At 40.1% G+C, this 19,368-nt stretch overlaps 1 protein-coding gene across 2 annotated transcripts in view; it reads left to right on the top strand.

Annotated features, from left to right (window-relative positions):
* Positions 1-10,032, top strand: part of LIN7A (lin-7 cell polarity scaffold A) — a 76,767-nt gene extending 66,735 nt beyond the window's left edge. Inside the window, exons 5-6 of one of the 2 annotated variants that reach the window (XM_075932489.1) lie at positions 4,972-5,180; positions 7,945-10,032. In XM_075932489.1, the coding sequence (XP_075788604.1) occupies positions 4,972-5,180; positions 7,945-7,984 (249 nt within the window). In that variant the 3' untranslated portion in view covers positions 7,985-10,032. Of the gene's footprint in view, positions 1-4,971; positions 5,185-7,944 lie in introns of both variants that reach the window. The other variant, XM_075932498.1, reaches the window with a different exon arrangement.
* The last annotated feature ends 9,336 nt before the right edge of the window (positions 10,033-19,368 follow it).

Raw genomic sequence — 19,368 nt, 5'->3', positions numbered from 1 at the left:
AGTTCTTGCGCAAGGGTGCATCCGCACTGCCATATGCTTTTGCGCAAGAGAGCGTCCACACTGCCATGGATGCTCTTGCACAAGAAAGCTCTGATGGCTATTCACAGAATGGCCATAAGAGCACCTGTGCTTTTTCCGATAGGGGTTTCTTGTGCAAGGAACCCCTGTTGTCCATGCATATATGCCTTTTTTTGTGTGAATTTTGTGCAAAAACAGCCATTTTTGTGCAAAAACTCTGCAGTGTAGATATAGACCAACTGTGTTTCACTGTTCCACGCAGGAGCACCTAGACTACTGCAACAGATAAGAACAAGAGACCTCTACAACATGGGCTGAGAGCCCGCCAGCTTTTAGCTCAAAGGGTAGAGGATCCTATACTAAGTTTCAGCAGTCCCAGGTTCAAATCCGCCCCTAGTGGTTACAGAAGCAGGGTTAAGCCCCTCATTATGAACTAGAAGAAAATGGTGTTAAGCTGGTGGACATTATACAAATAGAGAGAGCCCAAAAATGAGCAACTATGAATTCCAATAAAGTGTTGTAATTGGTGTGAGAAGTGGATGTTCACAATCTTGTTGAGTCCATTATACAGGCATAAGCCCTATTGCTTCCTGCACCATCTATAACCATCCATCCTCTTTAAAAACAAAATAAATGTTTAATACTTGCATGCTAGTTAAGATATGCTACTTGCTATGTGCTTTACTGCCTATTATAAATAACACCAGGGAAGTAAAAAAATTGCTGCTTGGTAAATATAGATAGTGTTAAGTGCTATGGGGCTCAGTGCTGATGCCTATTCATATTGACCATAATTCATTAGGAAGAAAGTGACATGCAGAAGGATGCAAAGCTGCATGTGATTAGTTACAAGAACAGAAGTCACTTTACAATTATCAATATGACTACATCACATAGTAATGATTTATTATATAGCTAGCACAATAAGCACTAAGTACATTCTCCATGGCTGGAATTCAGTTTATTAAAATAAATGGATAGCTTTGGAAAAAATCAAACTTCAATATCTCAGCAAAATTTTGGTTTGTACATTTAAATTGTCTTTCAGATAAGTTTTTAAATGCCCTATTTATACATTGTTTTCCATTTGAATGCTGATTGTTTTGTGCATTAGAAATATCAACTGTATACTGGTTCTTATGTAAAAATATTCTCACCTAATCATTTTTCAAGCATTTATAGTGGAATTCTGTGTTCTGCAAATTACTTTCTTTATCTGTGGATGTTCAGCAGATTTGTATTACCATAATCACAACAAGAGCTAAAAAGTGTACTTGGTCACACAACTTTAATGCTATTTTAAGCTCTTGCAGTGGGAGGGTTCTGGAAGAGATTTAGAAGAATCTGTACTTCAGAAACATATGGCCATGCATCTGACACTACACTGAAGGGGTTTAGTTAGTGAGTTCAAGGTGTTTTCTCACTCTGGCTGCAAAATACAGAATGGACTTACCTTATCATTTAAGCACCTGAAATGATAATCATCATCCCCCTTACTTGGAAAATAGTGCTTTCTGAAGCATGTTCACATTTTTAAAATACACATGCCCCATCAGTTAATCTGTTTATTTTTTGTTTGGGACAGTATTTTTCAAATATGTTGTTGTTGTAACTCCTGTGCTGGACCCTATATTAAGTTATGTTTTCTGCTAGCAAAAGGTTCAAGGACCAGCAATATTGATTGTGTTACACATTTCACTGAAGTCATGTTATATGACTGCTTTTGGCATCTTCTGCTTTGATAGTTCTATCTCATAGTGTCCCACAGCAGAAGTAATTCATATTTGTTCTGCCATGTTACATACAGTATTCACAATCTATTAAAAGTGACAAAAACCATCAATTTTTTCTTCTAATATCTGATGTCCCTAAAATGCTGCCAAAATATTCTTGCAATGTTGGAGTTTTATTAGTGCTTCTTCTACTCTTTGGATATTTGTGGCATATGTGTATAGTTTCCTTTTAAATATCATAACACATACATGCTTCAATATACTGTGTGACAAAGCTTTTTCATTTATTTTCTTTTATGAAAAAACATTCATTTAAAAAAGGTCTAAAATCCACATGAAGAACTTGGTTGTAGGTTTTTGCACCAAGACACTTTTGTTAGTTGGAACGTATATGACAATCATCTATCATTACAGAACTCCACCATTCCACCTAATGTGTAGAACAATTTGCACTCCTGAAATGTACTCCAGTCAAGCAATTTAGTGGAAAAAAATTGAAAAACCTCTTTCAGAGAAATCACCTCTGCTTTTGAAGACCTACCATTTAAAAACAATGTAAGCATTCAAATCAGAAATTAAACACATTTGGGAGTATATTTCATTTCACAGCAGATATCACTTAATACAAGTCAATTTTGAGAGAAAGGGAGGTATGTATTAATCTGACGAGAATTTTGCCCTTTATCAGGGCTCTAAGATCTTTCAATTGTTAGTATGTTTTCTCCCTCATTCCTTTATTTTCCTCTGTTCTCTACCACAAATAAAGTTAAAGTACCACTTTTAAGGGACTGCATGAAACTTCACTGACAGAAGACCTAGCTTTCTCTCACAAATAGGCATTATTAGTCATTTGTTCTAAGGACTAGATATCATGTCTTGTGAAGACTGGAAGTCTGTAATTCAGAATTGAAAGACAGCGAAAGAAGGGTTTGGAGAAAAGGGGTAGAGAATTACAGGGAATTGAAAAGGAATATATTAGTGATTGCTTCACAATACTTAGTTAAGAGAATTCACTGTGCTCAAGCCTACATTCCAAATAAGCTAATGGGGAAGGAGACACTGGAATCTACTTTTTTAACACTGACTTCAATGTTGGCAGGTCAGGGGATGGAAATTGGGTTAGTCTCCTTTTAAGTGTAACTGTATATAGAGGAAGATTCAACAAAATTTCTACTTTGTTTTTAAGTTTAGTAATGTCACTAATGTCTCATCTCCCCAGTTTTATTTTCTGAAGAATCCAGAGATGGGGCTTCTTGGCTCTTTATTGAAGAAGGTATTCAGTGTTTAGCAGAAGAGCTTTCCTCTGAACCGGTGTTGGGTATGAAAGTTAAATGGGAGCTAACAAAAACAGTAGTTTCAAATAGGCTGAATTACAAAAAAAAAAAAAACAAGCCCCCCACTTCTCTCAGTTAGGTTTCAATTCATAGATAGCAGAAGTTCTCCACTCACCCTTTACAGTCTTCCAGGAAACCAGGTAAACATCCCAACAGAATAGTAACGAAAAAAGCCATCTTCATATATCATAAAAAATCAGAAAGCTATTTTTCTTTCATGTGTATGTTATACTTAAAATGTCTGGATTTCACAAACCATGAATTTGTTTCACATACACTTGTGCCACACACACAACTCACCATAATCACTCATCTTTTTTTTTTCGTATCAACACACATACACCATCACACCGAAAGACAGTCTGTTACTGCAAAATTTAGCTAAAACTGCAGTATTTTTAAAACCAAGTTCAAACTCTGTTTTCAGACAGTTAAGTCCATCATAAATACAGCTTAGCACCGTGGCATGTCTACAATTGTGATTAAAAAACCTGCATCACCAAATGTCAGAGCCTAGGTCAGCTAACTTGGGCTTGCAGGTTTAAAGCTTCAGGGCTATAAAATTGCAGAGCAGACATGCAGGATGGGGCCTAGACTCTCAAACCCAGTGGGGGAAAAGATGTGACCTCTATGGAGTAACAGGCTAGTTTATGATTTTGTAAACACTTAAATCGATGAAGCACCTTAACTAGTGATTGGGCCACATCAGTGGCTCTCCTTCATCTGACTGGGATGTATGCTTGTCGTAACCAAAACAGTCTCCTGGAATAGGGTAGTTTTGCTAACTTTACTTGTGTACCTAGAATTTGTGGGGAGTGCTAATTGAACTGTAGCAGCACTTTGGATGCAGAGAGAGCACCCGGTCAGTGTTGTGTGCAATCAGCCCACACCTCACTTCATGTGCCCTCATTTTCTGTGCATGTTACTCTAGTAATACTGGTATGCAAAGCATAGACAGAAACCAGTGGAATCTGGCAACTCTCTGCAAGGGCAATAGTCAGTAAAATGTCTTGTGGCTACATATAGAACCCCGATGGGCTGCAGGTTACCCACCACTGACTTAACTATATTAATAACTCTGCACTCACATGGACAAGTCTAAGAGGCTTCATTGTGACTGCATGAGAAGGATTTGCTCATGAGTTAGATTATGGAAACTAAGGTCCCTCGTCCATCCTTCACCCCTTGGCTTTCTGGCTTACTCTTGCAGATGCAATGAAGTTCCCATTGCAGCACATATGCCTGTCTGTTACTGACTGGATGCAGAGTACTAGCTTATTTTGCATAGGCTACCTAACAGTCATTACTGGAAGGGGTCTGCATTTATGATACTAACTCCTGTTCAAAAAAAGGATGTGATTTATGCATGTTATTTGAAGTTAAACAGGTGCTTACTTATCACACTGAGCTCCATGCAGTATCAGTGCTTTAGAAATGAGAGGCTAGTGAGCCAGTCCTGAATTTCCAGCCTGCTCGCATCTCACCTATGTTAAGTTTTCACACTCACTGTATTCTGTCCTCTTATTTGGCAACCACAGGAAAGATTTGTCAACCTTTTCTTAAATTCAGTTGTTTTTACATTATTTGGGTTTGTATATTTACAAAACTTTCCCACCCTCCACCCCAGCCCCTGTTTTTTGTATAAGTCAGAAAATATGCTCATTTTCATATTTTCAGATACAAATAGACACGGTATTTAAAATACAAAGAGAGATAATCCATCAACCCTGGCTACATTTCCATTTTTTCCCCAAATGACCACTTGAAAAGCCTAAAATATAGATATCTTAAGCCACTGACTCTCTTTCTGTGACAAATACAAGAAGAGGACAGGACTCTGGATGAAACCTACATCTTTAGAACTCTCTCTGTTCCCCTTGTTGCAGAGTGTGGAAGGAGAGCACCATGAAAAGGCAGTGGAGCTTCTGAAGGCTGCTAAAAATAGTGTAAAGTTGGTTGTGCGCTACACTCCCAAAGTGCTGGAAGAGATGGAGGCTCGTTTTGAAAAACTCAGGACAGCACGACGCCGACAGCAGCAGCAACTGCTAATTCAGCAGCAGCAACAGCAGCAGAATACACAACAAAATCACATGTCGTAGGTGAGATTATTCATTGCTCGTGCCTTTGGCTCAAACCTGTCAGGGGTTGAGCATCTCTTCCCAGGTGCGGAGCACCGATTGCAACAGGAGTGGAGAGTGCACATCGCTTGGTAAATGTCAGTGTGCCTACCACAAGAAAGAAAAGCACTTTGAAACTAAGGGATTTGCCACATCAAAATTGGGAGCTATTTTTTCAAGTCAAAAATCTAGAAATCAGTACCTGTCATACAAAGCTGGCATGGAATAAAAGTAAGAATCTGAGCAGTAAGTTAGTGTTCTTTCTGGACACACTCGAATACAGTATTTTACTCCCATCACCCCCAAAATAAACTTCTTGTAAAAATTAAGAATTTTTTGCTACCTCCTCGTGGAATGAGGAGTAACAGTAGTTCGAACTAGGAAGCCTAGTTCGAACCACCTAGTTCGTGCCGCGTGTAGCCGCGCGGCACGGGGTTCGAACGAGCGGGGATTTAAAAATGGCGGCGCCCCGCTTATGCAAATGAAGCCCGGGAAATTCAAATCCCGGGCTTCATTTGCAATTGCGGTATGCCTACATTACCCCGCTAGTTCGAACTAGCGGGGTAGTGTAGACATACCCATAGTTCTTAACTACTATACTGCATATTGTCTACAAATATGAAGAGAAGTTTTCCCATCCCTTCCACAGTTACAAAAAGCCCCAACTACACCAGCACCACTGTCATTCCATTGTATAATGTGGTGAAAAAGTGCTCAGTTGCACATCCTGTCTCCATCTTAGTAAGCAGTATTCCATTCACACCTGAGGTATTTATATAGCCAACATTACTATAGAATTTGAGTGTCTTACAGTGTAGTCTTTCGTGTAGCCTCCAACATCCCTGTGAGAGAGCATTTTCCTATCACTCCCATTTTCTAGATTAAGAACGGGGAGGCGAAATGATTTGTCCAGTGTCATCCAGGAAGTATCTGGTACAGCAGGAACTTTAAACCAGCGGTTCCATGATGCAGGGTAGGATCCTGCTTTGGACCTCTAGACAAGATTCTTTTCTTGTAGGGTCAGAATTTTGTTTAATGGGTTTTTGTTCTGTAATTCTAATGGAGACTTTGTTTTCGCCTCTTCATGTTACAGATATACATGGCAGTTTTCTATCATAAATTGTGTTTGTCTACCATAAACTAAATTGTTGCAAGAAGCAATAAACATTAAAATGCAAAATCTCACAAACATTTTAAATACAGTTTAAACAATCTCACCCCAACTAACTATTTAAATGTATTAAATATACCCAGTTAAAGGTATTCTTAATGGAGGAAGGAAGAGAAGAAGAAAAGAAAATATTAGGGCTGATTACGCCTCTGCTGGAATATTGTGTCCATTTCTGGGTAAACACATTTTAAGAAAGATGTAGAGAAATTGGAAAAAGTTTAGAGAGGAGCAACAAAATTAATTAAAAGTCTAGAAAACATGACCTATAAGGGAAGATTGAAAGAACTGGGTTTGTTTAGTCTGGAAAAGAGAAGACTGAGAGAGGTCATGATAACAGTTTTCAAATTCCTAAAAAAGAGCAAAATTATTCTCCTTAACTTCTGACAATAGGACAAGTAACAATGGTCTTGAATTATAGCAAGGGAGGTTTAGGTTGGAAATTAGGAAAAACTTCCCATCATTGGAATAAATTGCCTAAGGAGGTTGTGGAATCTCCATCACTGAAGATTTTTAAGAGCAGCGGATGATCTACATCAGTGGTTTTCATATATATTTTTCCATGACCCAGTTTAATTGTTGATGCCTGCGACCCAACATAATTTGACTAAAATGTGGGCTCCCGGGTGGTGCTGAGTCTGAGAGCTTCGGCTTGAGGGGAGGGGTCAGGGCTAAGGCAGAAGAGGCTTACCTCAAGCAGCTTCCAGTCAGAAGTGAAGTAGGGGATCTAAGGCAGGGTTCCTGCTTGTCTTGGCAACACAGACCATGTTGCACCCCAGAAGCAGCCAACAGCAGGTTCCCAGCCAGTGGGAGTGTGGAGCTAGTGCTCAGGGCATGGGCAGTGCGTGTGCTATTTTCCCCATACACACACACCTAGGAGCCAGGCCCACTGCTGGCCACTTCTGAGGAGATAGGTAGGTAACCTGCAGTAGCACCTCCACTGATCACCCTGCAACGAGACCTAGGCTTTGTCTACACTGCAGAGTTTTTGCGCAAGAAGTTTTTTACAGAAGAAATCTTGCACAAGAAATCTTTTGTGGAAGAGACTCTTGCTCAAGAAAGCTCTGATGGCCACTCACAGAATGGCCATCAGAGCACCTGTGCTTTTTCTGATAGGCTCTTTTTGTGCAAGAAACCCTGGCGGAGCGTCCACACGTGCCTTTTGGTGCACGAGCTGTAGCGCAAAAAGGAGTTATTCCTTGTGGGAAAAGGCATAACTCTACTGGCAAAAGCCCTCTGTCCTGTCGATTTACTGTAATTTTTTTTGTGTGTGCAAAAACACGCTCAAGGTGTGGAATCTCTGCCAGTTTTTGTGCAAAAACAACCATTTTATGCAAAAACCTTGTAGTACAGACATAGCCGCAGTGACTGACATTCTATGACTCAGTACTGGGTCAGGACCTGGAGTTTGAAAAGCACTGATCTAGTTGGTGCTTGGCACTGCCATGAGTGCTGGGGACTATGCTTGATGACCTTTCAAGATTACTTCCAGTTCTATGACTCTATGATTAGTGACCCAATCCCTCCGTTCTTTCTGTTAGCTCTGAGAAATGTTTTTGTTTGTTTAATTCTAGGTTATTCTCAAGAATAATATATAGATCAAGAATTCAGTAACCAGGCAATTGGAGCTGTGCTTCAGTATTACAGCATACAGTTAAAAGGAAACAGAGGGAACACAATAACTGAACTTACCAAGAAGTTATGAATACGTGGTGCAAGAATAATTTACTAAGAACCACAAAACACCTGGTATCTTCTTTGTAAGGCTGCAGTCTCAGATACAAGATTTCTATGACTTTTTCTAATGAGCAGTATGGTAAGTAAACACTATGAAATATAGAGAACTTTGGAGTTTATGAATAAATCTTTGTAAGATCCAATCTTACACTCCTTATTCTAACAAAATTCTGGCCTGTTAGTTCACTGAGATCAGTGTTTTACTTAAGGAGGTCAAGATTGGCTTTTAATGAAGGTGAAGTCTTTCTCTGCAATTATTTCCAGAAATGAACAACTTATAGTCCACTGACCAAACTTCATCTGCTCAAAATTTTGCCACAAGCATAAAACAAACTCTCACATCACACTTCATAACCTCTTTTTACTATATACTATAGAGTTGTTTTAATCTAACTTCCAGTTTATAATATCATTTTCCTGAAAATAGCAAGTTACTATATTTATAAACTATTCAGTTGTTGGAGCAATTGGCTTTTTACTCTTGATGTTTCCATATATTTTATTATGCATCAATAGAGTGAGGCAATTTTAGATCTACTTTAATTTAATAGTGTCAGGCTAGAGAATCCTAGAACGTATTTTTAAATATAGGTATTGCTTGTATCTACTATAGCTATTATTCTAAAATCTATAACTTAATATACAGTATATTTATTCCATAAAATATATATTGTCAGAATATACTTGTTACAGAAATAGGATCTCTGCTTACCATGTATTAATGTATTACAAATCTAGTAAGATAATGTTAGCAAAAGACCACGCTTTGTTTGTCACGTATTCATGTGAGAAGTATAAACCAGCTATCTCAGCTTGTATTTTAAAATTTATTTTCTATGTCATTGTTTAATATATTTGGGAGAAGAAGGGTAAATTGTTCCACACATATTTTCTTGTAAGTCAGTTTGTCCTTAAAGTTTAGAACTTTATCAAATCAAATTGGAATGTAAAAGTAAAATATATAAGAATGTTTTAAAGTTTACATTTACTTTTCCAAAGATTTATGAATAGTCACTGTCAAAGCTGGAAAGCTAAAGATATCATCATCTACCTTAGAAGTAAAAAAAAATCCTCAAATTCTGTCCTATTTATTGTCATTTAAAAATATCTCAGATATAAGGAAAGAGAAGGCAAAGCAGAGGGAAGTCCTGAAATTCTTGCATACTGAAAACTCCAGTTGATTTTACTTGGAGTTTGGGGCCACACGGAACTCAGAACTAATCTTAAACAGTTTGCAGCCTTGTAGCAAAAAAGCCAAAACATATTACATCTTTTCTTTGCAAGTACTCACATTATTGATTCCCTTCACTTCATTGTGAGATCTAATCAAATACAGAGCAGATAGCCACAAGAAGAGGAAACTGATATACCATAGTAGCATAGGTTTAAAAAAAGAATACCTACTGGCCACCAGCTTTGACAGTGTTTCTTTATTATAAAGAATTGCTTAAAGTAATCATGCTTTTAAAACTAAATTATATTAAAGAACAGATGAACAATGTGATACCTGGAAATAATTCCATCCAGTGGTCCTGGTGACAACATGAATCAATAGGTGTAGCTTGAGTGTGCTACCAGAAATTAAAGATGGAATATCCTTCTATTATATTGTGCAAGATTTTATTTGTGTTTTTAACTTTTTAACTTAACAAGATTTTGATGTACCCATTTGACATGTCTATTTTAAAGCTGTATTTAAAAAAATTGTATTGATAGTATATGAAATATTACTGTTACTGCACATGACTGTATTATATCACATTATCATGATTTGAGTTACATCGACTACTGTTCTAAGTTTTCAGAGACTAAATATTACACAGTGTGATTAGTGAAACCACTGTACTGCATTCTTTTTATAATCTCCTCTGCCCCTCATCACAATATCTAGATTTTAATGGAATAGACAGTTAATATAGTAAATTGCAAAAAAAAAATCATTAATATCTTTATATGGAAAAACATAGCTAATTCATTTGCATGTTATTATTCAATAAATTATTTATACATATTAATATAAACATCTCAGGTTTTGCCAACATTTTAAAATAAGAGGAAAGTATAAATAAATCAGATACCAATAAATCAGATATTCTAAGGGGGAACAGAAGGGGCAAAAATCATTGGGGTTAAACTAGATGGTCCTTGTGGTCCCTTTTAACTCTCTGGGCACATCTACACAGCAGAGCTAAACTCAAACTAAGCTATGCAACTTGACCTACACTAATTGCGTAGCGTTGTCAAAATAACTTATTTTGACTTTTGGTGCTATTTACACAGCAGTTATTTTGAAGTAGAGCACTCTTCCCTGACTTCCCTTACTCCTAATACAGTGATGTTTACAGAAGTCAGAGTAAGAAGCCCATTTTTTAAAAAATTTTATTTAGAAATAATAGGCTTGCTGTGTAGACACGCACTACATTATTTCGGAATAACTGACATTCTGAAATAACGCTGCTGTGTAGGCATGCCTTTTGGTTCTATGGTTCAGTGATCTATAAAGTGACCTGCACTGTAGATCTATAAAGATGTAGCCAGTTAATCATTGGAACAGCTGATAGCAGCCTCTACGCACTGCTGATAGTCTGTCATCCTCCAAAAACTGAATCTTCAATTATGGATGTTCTATGCATTTTTCATATAAATCTACAATTCTTATTTAGCATATCACTTAAGCACGAGTATATGCTTAACAAGGGCCTAAAAGAGCATACACAGCTCTCTTACTCTCACTCATGCACTCCCACTCTTTTAGCTAATTGCTTGCCTTTTTATTTGTTGCTATTGCCCTGTGAAATTGGTTTATCTGCTGTCAATTTAGTAAGTTTACGTTCTCATTAATTTTGGCAGAAATAACTTGAACCCCCATGAATTGAACTGGAACAGTTACATTCAACCTATGGTCCATGGACTGCTGGGGCTCTGTAGACTTTTTCTAAGATTTCCAGAGATCCCCACCTCTATTCAAAAATTATAAATGAAAAAAAAAAAGTTGGACTCCACCAAAATAGAAGATCCTCTAGTCTAAATCTTTTCCACCTCTATATGTGTAAGGGAATCAGAGATGTAAGGGAGTAGTCGACTACTCGCTTCCCCCTTCCTTGCTGCCTCAGTGTCAGAGGTATCAAGGGGGCAACAGGATCAGCCAGTTCCCCCCAGTACCATTTCCACGGTGCTGGGGGAGGGCAGGTGAGGCAGAGTCACAGCATCCCAGAGCCTGCGTAAGATAGGACTGCCCAGTCCCAGCTCGCACTGCCCCAGGAGCTAACGCCACTGAGGCTCTGCAGTTTATATGTAGTAGGAGCCAGACTGCCCCCCAACTCCTACTACATTTAAATTGCAGAGCCACAGCATGGGTAGTGAGCACCCCCTCTCCCCTCCCATTGTCTAATTGAGTGGTCGATGAAAATTCCATAGACTACTCAATTAGCTAATTATCCACAATTTAACATCCCTAAAAGGAATAAAGGATACTTTGGGTCAGAGGCCCAAAGCTGACCTGTCTGGTTAGTCTGGCCTGTTGCATCTGAGAAAGAATTGAAACTTAATTAGCTGACCCTTATATTCTGAGGCCAGCAAGAAGGGATTTAGTTGGGAGAGAGGAATTGCCACAGCTTTGAGGAAATTGAGAGGTCAGAAGCTCTGCCCTGATGACCCCCTATGAAATTTAGTGCTAAAAGGAACTGCTCCAGTAAAGCTAAAATGATCAGAAAGGGAGATTGATAGCAGAACTGTATTGCTGAGGCTCTCAGATAAAAGCCAGGGAATGTGGCTACTGGATTTACTGGTGCAAGAGACTAATTTGAGGCAAAGAACCGTTAGGTGTGCACAAACTTGGAAGTAAGAATCTGCAAGAGTTTTATTAAGTTTTATTAAGAAGGCTCTCAAATTAAAGAAACTATCTCCGCTGAGAAATAGCTTCCCTGGATTCATTGAGAAATCTCAGAATGAACTGAACTAGCAAGACACAGTTTAGTCCTACAAGAGGAGAGTGCTATCAGATAGGCCCAATCATTCCATGGTATGGTCACTGAGAGGGAGCAGTCTGGCTTTGAGTTTCAGTATTTTTCCACCATGCCAAAGATCCAAAGACAAGACCTTATATTTATAGACAGATTTGGATTTCTCACTCTCCTTACATCAAGTTCGCACATGTATTGTGCTAATCCGGGCAGTGTAGTTTTTCTGTCTGTAACAGAGGGTATGTCTACACTACCCTCCTAATTCGAACTTAGAGGGTAATGTAGGCATACCACACTTGCAAATGAAGCCTGGGATTTGAATTTCCCGGGCTTCATTTGCATAAGCCGGGTGCCGCCATTTTTAAATCCCGGCTAGTTCGAACCCCGTGCCGCGCGGCTACACGCAGCACGGAGTAGCTAGTTAAGATTAGGCTTCTAATCCGAACTAGCTGTACTCCTCGTGGAATGAGGAGTACAGTTAGTTCAGATTAGGAAGCCTAATCCGAACTAGCTACTCCGGCCGCGTGTAGCCGCCCGGCACGGGCTTCAAACTAGCCGGGATTTAAAAATGGCGGCGCCCGGTTTATGCAAATGAAGCCCAGGAAATTCAAATCCCGGGCTTCATTTGCAAGTGCAGTATGCCTACATTACCCCGCTAGTTCGAACTAGCGGGGTAGTGTAGACATACCCAGATTGATTGTTGTCTGGCTATATTGAAAGAAGGACAAGAGACATTTGACATGAGTTTAATCAAGCCACAACTTTATTATTAAATGTCTGGGTCTACTGGACAAAAGTGTAGAGTGAAGAGAATCCACTATTTATGTCGTAAGCTGGCTCCCACCAGCTCTCCCTCTTTTCCCATCCAGGTCCCTCCTGCAAATTTATTGCTGGAACTTTATCATACTAGGGAGGGCTCCCTCTCTTTTCCCATGCCAGAAGCGTACCATCCACCTCCCCATGTAGGAGGATTAAGGTGGGCTATAAGAATAGGGGGGATGGCTTCTTGCTGTACCAATTTGTAAGAGTTCCCAACTGCCCTGTTTGTTTCTTTAATGAACACCTGTTTTTAAATCTTTTTCCAGGCCATTTATTCAGTCACTGTATACCTTTTCCATGAAGTATTCTCACTGGACATCCACCACAAAGAGGCACGAGCCATTAGGTTGGTTGCCTCCCCCTAAATTAAGTTGGGTTCCCAGACATTTCTTATTGACCTCCCTCCCCTTTTACAATGGCCAAAACATCCACCCTGAATAATTTGGTGCCCTGGGATGCTCATATTGCTGAGTCTTTTCCTGCATCAAGCCCACAAATATATTACGCTAATATAGTCAGTGTAGTTTTTTTCTGTCTGTGACTGTTAAAACATTGATAATTTGTGTAAGGGTTTCAGAATCCACATTGAGAAAATTCTAAAGAAAGGAAGCTTGAGGAACAGATAAGAGAATTTCATGGCATGCTTCTTAGTACAGTGAAAAATATGTGTCATGTTGGCTTTTCAGCTGCAGCTTATACACTGGTAAATGTAAAGTGGAAAACCCAGTGAGTGTACATGCTTTTCACTTGAAAGAAAGAAATGACAGAGTGCTGCCATCTGCTATTGAAAAAAAGTGTTGCAAGGCATATTGGTTAGCCATATTATGCTGTTCCTATAGTGCTTAGCACAGTGGGATCCCTCAATCACACCTGGGATCTTTGAGAGCTACAATAGAAATACAAAATGTGGATCATACTGACAGATGGAGACAGTGTTTCAGAAATTAGTGAGTCTGGAAATAATATAGGAGTCGTGGTGGATAACCAGCCAAACATGCGCTCCCTGTGCGATGCTGTGGTTAATGATCTAACACGATCAGCTATAAGATGATGTATAAGATAGTGAAGATAAAGTAAGATTAGTTTTACCTCAGTTTAGTATTTACCTCAGTTTACCTCTAGAGCCGTTGATCACTACCCGTTGGGCCCAACAGTCTAGCCAGCTTTCTATCCATCTTACAGTCCATTTATCCAATCCATACTCCCTTAACTTGCTGGCAAGAATATTGTGGGAGACTGTATCAAAAGCTTTGCTCAAGTCAAGGTATATCACATCCACTGAATTTCCCATATCCACAGAGCCAGTTACCTCATCATAGAAGCTAATCAGATTGGTCAGGAATGACTTGCCCTTCACGAATCCACGTCGACTATTCCTGATCACTTTCCTCTCTTCCAAGTGCTTCAAAATTGATTCCTTGAGGATCCCCTCCATGATTTTTCCAGGGACTGAGGTAAGGCTGACTGGTCTGTAGTTCCCTGGATTGTCCTTCCCTTTTTTTAAAGATGAGCATTACATTTGCCTTTTTCCAATCATCCGGGATCTCTTCCGATCTCCATGAGTTTTCAAAGATAATGGCCAAAGGCTCCGCAATAACATTTGCCAACTCCCTCAGTACCCTTGGATGCATTAAATCTGGGCCCATGGATTTGTGTATTTTTAGCTTTTCTAAATAGTTCCTAACTTTTTCTTTTCCCATCAAGGGCTGTCCACGTCCTTCCCATACTGCGTTGCCTAGTGCGTTTGTCTGGGAGATGACCTTGTCCGTGAAGACAGAGGCAAAGGAAGCATTGAGTACTTCAGCTTTTCCCATATCATCTGTCACTAGGTTACCTCCCTCATCCAGTAAGCGCCCCACACCCTCTCTGATCACCCTCTTATTGCTAACATGCCTGTAGAAACCTATCTTGTTACCCTTTGCATCCCTTGCCAGCTGCAATTCCAATTGCTCTTTCATCTTCCTGATAACTCCCCTGCATTCTCGAGCAATATATTTATACTCCTCCTTAGTAATCAGTCCAAGTTTCCTCTTCTTGTAAGCTTCCTTTTTGTGTTTAAGCTCACCGTGGATGTCCCCGGTAAGCCAATCTGGTCGCCTACCATATTTCTTACTTTGCTTTTCTTGCTGTGCATCAGGATGGTTTCTTCTTGTGCCTTTAATAAGGCTTGTTTAAAATACTGCCAGTTTTCCTGGACTCCTTTCCCCTTCATGTAAGCATCCCAGGGGATCCTGCCCATCAGTTCTCTGAGTGAGTCAACGTCTGCTCTTCTGAAGTCCATGATGTGTATTTTGCTACTCTCCTTTCTTCTTTTGGTCAGGATCCTGAAATCTACCATCTCATAATCACGAGGAGTACCGGTAGTTCGGAATGGGAAGCCTAATCCGAACTACCTAGTTCGTGCCACGTGTAGCCGCGGGCACGGAGTCTGAACTAGCGGACATTTAAAAATGGTGGCGCCCGGCAACATGCAAATGAAGCCCGGGAAATTCAAATCCTGGGCTTCATTTGCAACTCCGGTTGCCTACATTAACCACCCTAGTTCGAACTAGGGTGGTAGTGTAGACATACCCTTACAGGTTTATTAAAGAAGCTTATAAAACATATGGTTACAATGGCTATTGCTCTATTTCTTAACTGCTAGCAAATATAGATCTTAAAAATGGTTGCAAAGAAAATAAAGATAGAAAATAGAAATAATGGTATCAAGTGACAGCTTAATCTTTAAAGAGCTCTAAGTCTATGTGTACACTTAAGACAAAAGACACAACCAGATACAATTTTTACCCCCTTCTTGTGGTTTAAAGTTAAAGGTTCGGAAATGTGGCTAGTCCCAGGAAGGCGCAGAAACAGGCAAACTATTACTAAATATCTTTTAAACTTTTATTAAAGGGCTTCTACGTATAAATTATGATTTTATCAATTTCTTACATACGTAGGCACTAAATAGTTATTAGAATGTCCAATAAGCAAAATGCGATACAGTGAAGAAAATTCTTTGAGGTTTCTCTAAATCCCAATAGTTGTTAACAAGGGACTAGGGATTATTAACAGTTACATTTACATCAGCCTTACTTATAAGACTAATCATTTATCTAAAACTTTTAACACTACTACTTAACAATACCTCTAAACAATTTCAGATAACAATACTTACATTTAACAGACACACAAACTACAACAACAACATATTTGGTATTCGTTATGTTTGGTATACGTTACGCTCTACAGGAACTCGTTTGGTTCAGTGAGCGGGAGGTGGCCCTCGGGTGATCAGTCCTCGGACCTGGCTCATATTCCGCCATCCAATGTTTATTCGGGATTCCTCAATTTGATACAAGAGGGGAAGCTGTTTTATAGAGAGAGCTTTTGCGCACTTTTTGTGATAGGCTAGCAGACCCTGTCTGTTAAGTGACAGGAGTAAGGGGGTAAGATGGTTTCCTGTTTTTCCTTTTCTGCCTTATCGGGCATGGCACAGTCAGCACAACCAGCACGAACTTTACATGAACTTTTCAGGTCTGGTTTTGGTTCCTGTTCGTCGCTGATCTTTAAGTTACATAGTGTAAGGGTTTTCATCAAGGGGAAGTTGACCTTTTGCTTGGATGGCAATACTCGCGAGAGGCCTGGCCAGCAAAGAGCCTGCTTTCACACTTCTGTGCCTCTCGACTCCAGTGTATCAGGCCAGGGCCGGTCCCTCAATTCCTAGGAAAGACAAATACGAGGTGGGCGTCCCCGTGGAACCTCGGGAGGCCAATCACCTAACCCGACCAGCAGATAGATGGTAGATTGACGCTCAGAGTGAGTGTGCTGCTGGACCCATCTTTATACCCATAGGGGCCCGTATCCTCTTTCTTATCTAAGATGCCAAATTGTGTTGGTCCGTCTTTGTGACACCAGTTCTTACAACGGAGTTTCAACTTAATTTACACTTGCAAGAGAGAGATAACTAAATTGTGAGTACTGGACATTCTTTACTGGGCGGGAGATTCCTCCCCTCCCCCCCCCCCCCCCGGACGAGTGTGTGTGATTGTATCAATATAGGTTTCAGTCAAGGGCATTCTTCGGCAGCCTCTTGGTCAGCGATTAGCTCGATCACCCTCATATCTCTTACAGTGGTCCAGGGTAACTGAGAGCTAGCATATCCGGGCCTCCTGTCAAGGCTTCAAAGACTATGCTGATTTTACTGCTCTGTGTGTGCCCTGTATGCTCCAGGCAAGCAAGATGGATGTTACGGGGCAGGGGGGGGGGGGGGGGGAGGGTGTTCCTGTCTGGCTACAAGAACACAGCAATAAAACCCCAGGCACAAACACACACTACAGACAGACCACTTCCCTCAAGGGTACTGTATTAGCTTCCTCCTTTATCTGGAGAACTCCCTCTCCAAACTCCCTGTTAACAGCCCCTGTTAAGCATAAGTACTTAACACACATTTCAAGACATTCAAGGTGAAGTGGCCCATTAACAACCTTGCAGTCATAGGGAGGAAAGGTAGACATATAGGAATGGAGGAAATCTGGGTTTTCTGAGGGGTTGTGGATTGCTGTAATAAGCCATCAGTCTAGTTTACACCATGATCTTTAGTATCTAGCAAAATTAACAATTTAAACTTCCAGGCTTGTCTTTTGAAAGTGTTTCCTTAGAACCAGTGATAGAAATGTAGCCGTGTTAGTCTGGGGTAGCTGAAGCAAATTGCAGGACAATGTAGCACTTTAAAGACTAACAAGATGGTTTATTAGATGATGAGCTTTCGTGGGCCAGACCCACTTCCTCAGATCAAATAGTGGAAGAAAATAATCACAACCATATATACCAAAGGATACAATTAAAAAAATGAACAAATATGAAAAGGACAAATCACATTGCAGAACAGGAGGGGGATGCGGGGGGGGGGGGGGGGAAGGAAGGTAAGTGTCTGTGAATTGATGATATTAGAGGTAGGGAGAGTGGGATGTTTGTGAGTTAATGGTATTAGAGGTGATAATTGGGGAAACTATCTTGGTAATGGGTGAGATAGTTCAAGTGTTTGTTGAGTCCTTTTTGGAAAGTGTCAAATTTTAACATGAATGACAGTTCAGAGGATTCCCTTTCAAGTGCAGATGTAAAAGGTCTTTGTAGCAGAATGCAGGTGGTTAAGTCATTGAGAGAGTGTCCTTTCTGGTTAAAATGGCAAGAAACTGTTTTTTCTTTGTGATCTTGTCTGATATCTGTTTTGTGGGCATTAATCCTTTGGCGAAGTGTCTGAGATGTTTGTCCAATGTACATAGCAGACGGACACTTTCGGCACATGATAGCATAGATTATATTTCTGGATGCGCAGGAATATGTGTTCTTGATCTTATAACTCACTTGGTTAGGTCCAATAATGGTATCAGCAGAATGAATATATGGACAAAGCTGGCAACGGGGTTTGTTGCAAGGGAAGGTACCAGGGTTGGTATTAGTGTGGTATGTCCTGTGGTGGTTGGTAAGAATCATCTTGAGGTTAGGTGGTTGTCTATAGGAGACTATGGGTCTGTCTCCCAGAGCCTCTTTGAGAATGGTATCCTGTTCCAGTATAGGCTGTAGTTTATTGATAATGTGTTGGACAGGTTTAAGTTGGGGGTTGTAGGTGATGACAAGTGGTGTTCTATTGTTAGTTTTCTTGGGTCTGTCTTGAAGTAGATGGTTTCTAGGTATTCGTCTGGCTCTTTCAATTTGCTTTTTTATTTCTCTGGGTGGGTAGTTGAGGTTTATAAATGCTTGGTAGAGATCCTGAAGCTTCTGGTCTCTGTCAGTGGGATTAGAGCAGATGCGGTTGTATCGAAGGGCTTGGCTATAGACGATGGATCGTGTGGTGTGTTCTGGATGGGAGCTGGAAGCATGTAGGTAACTGTATGAGTCGGTGGGTTTTCTGTAGAGAGTGGTGTCTAATTTTCCATTGTTGATTTGTACTGTGGTGTCCAGGAAGTGGATCTCTCGTGTAGAATGGTCCAGGCTGAGGTTGATGGTGGTGGGTAGGTTGTTGAAATCTCTGTGGAATATCTCCAGTGTTTCTTGGCCATGCGTCCAGACCTTAGAACCACTATCCCTGACAATCATGGCATGTCTGTCTACCTCAAATATTTACAAGATGACGGACAATCCCCAGATATTCACCCCAAGCAGGTCACCAAACTAATTCATTTCATCATCATCCATATCAATTTTACATTCAACAATACACACTTTGTCCAAACCACAGGAAAAGCTGTGACGACTCCCCAATATGCCAGACTCCTCATGTGTCATCTTGAAGAAGAATTTCTGGACAAATGCATCATGAAACAAATAATATACCTGAAATACATCAATGATATTTTCATCCTGTGGACAGATGACGAACTCCCTCAGATTTTGACCACAATTTCAATAGGTAGCATCCATTCATTAAACTCTCCCAGGAGCCCTCTCACATCAGTATCAACTTCATGGAAACCATAATCTCCTTCAGCAATGGAACCC

The sequence above is a fragment of the Pelodiscus sinensis genome, chromosome 1, assembly GCF_049634645.1.
Source record: "Pelodiscus sinensis isolate JC-2024 chromosome 1, ASM4963464v1, whole genome shotgun sequence".
NCBI classification, from domain to species: Eukaryota; Metazoa; Chordata; order Testudines; family Trionychidae; genus Pelodiscus; species Pelodiscus sinensis.
Note: the sequence above shows the minus strand (reverse complement) of the source record. Positions and strands in the feature narration are given on the sequence as shown.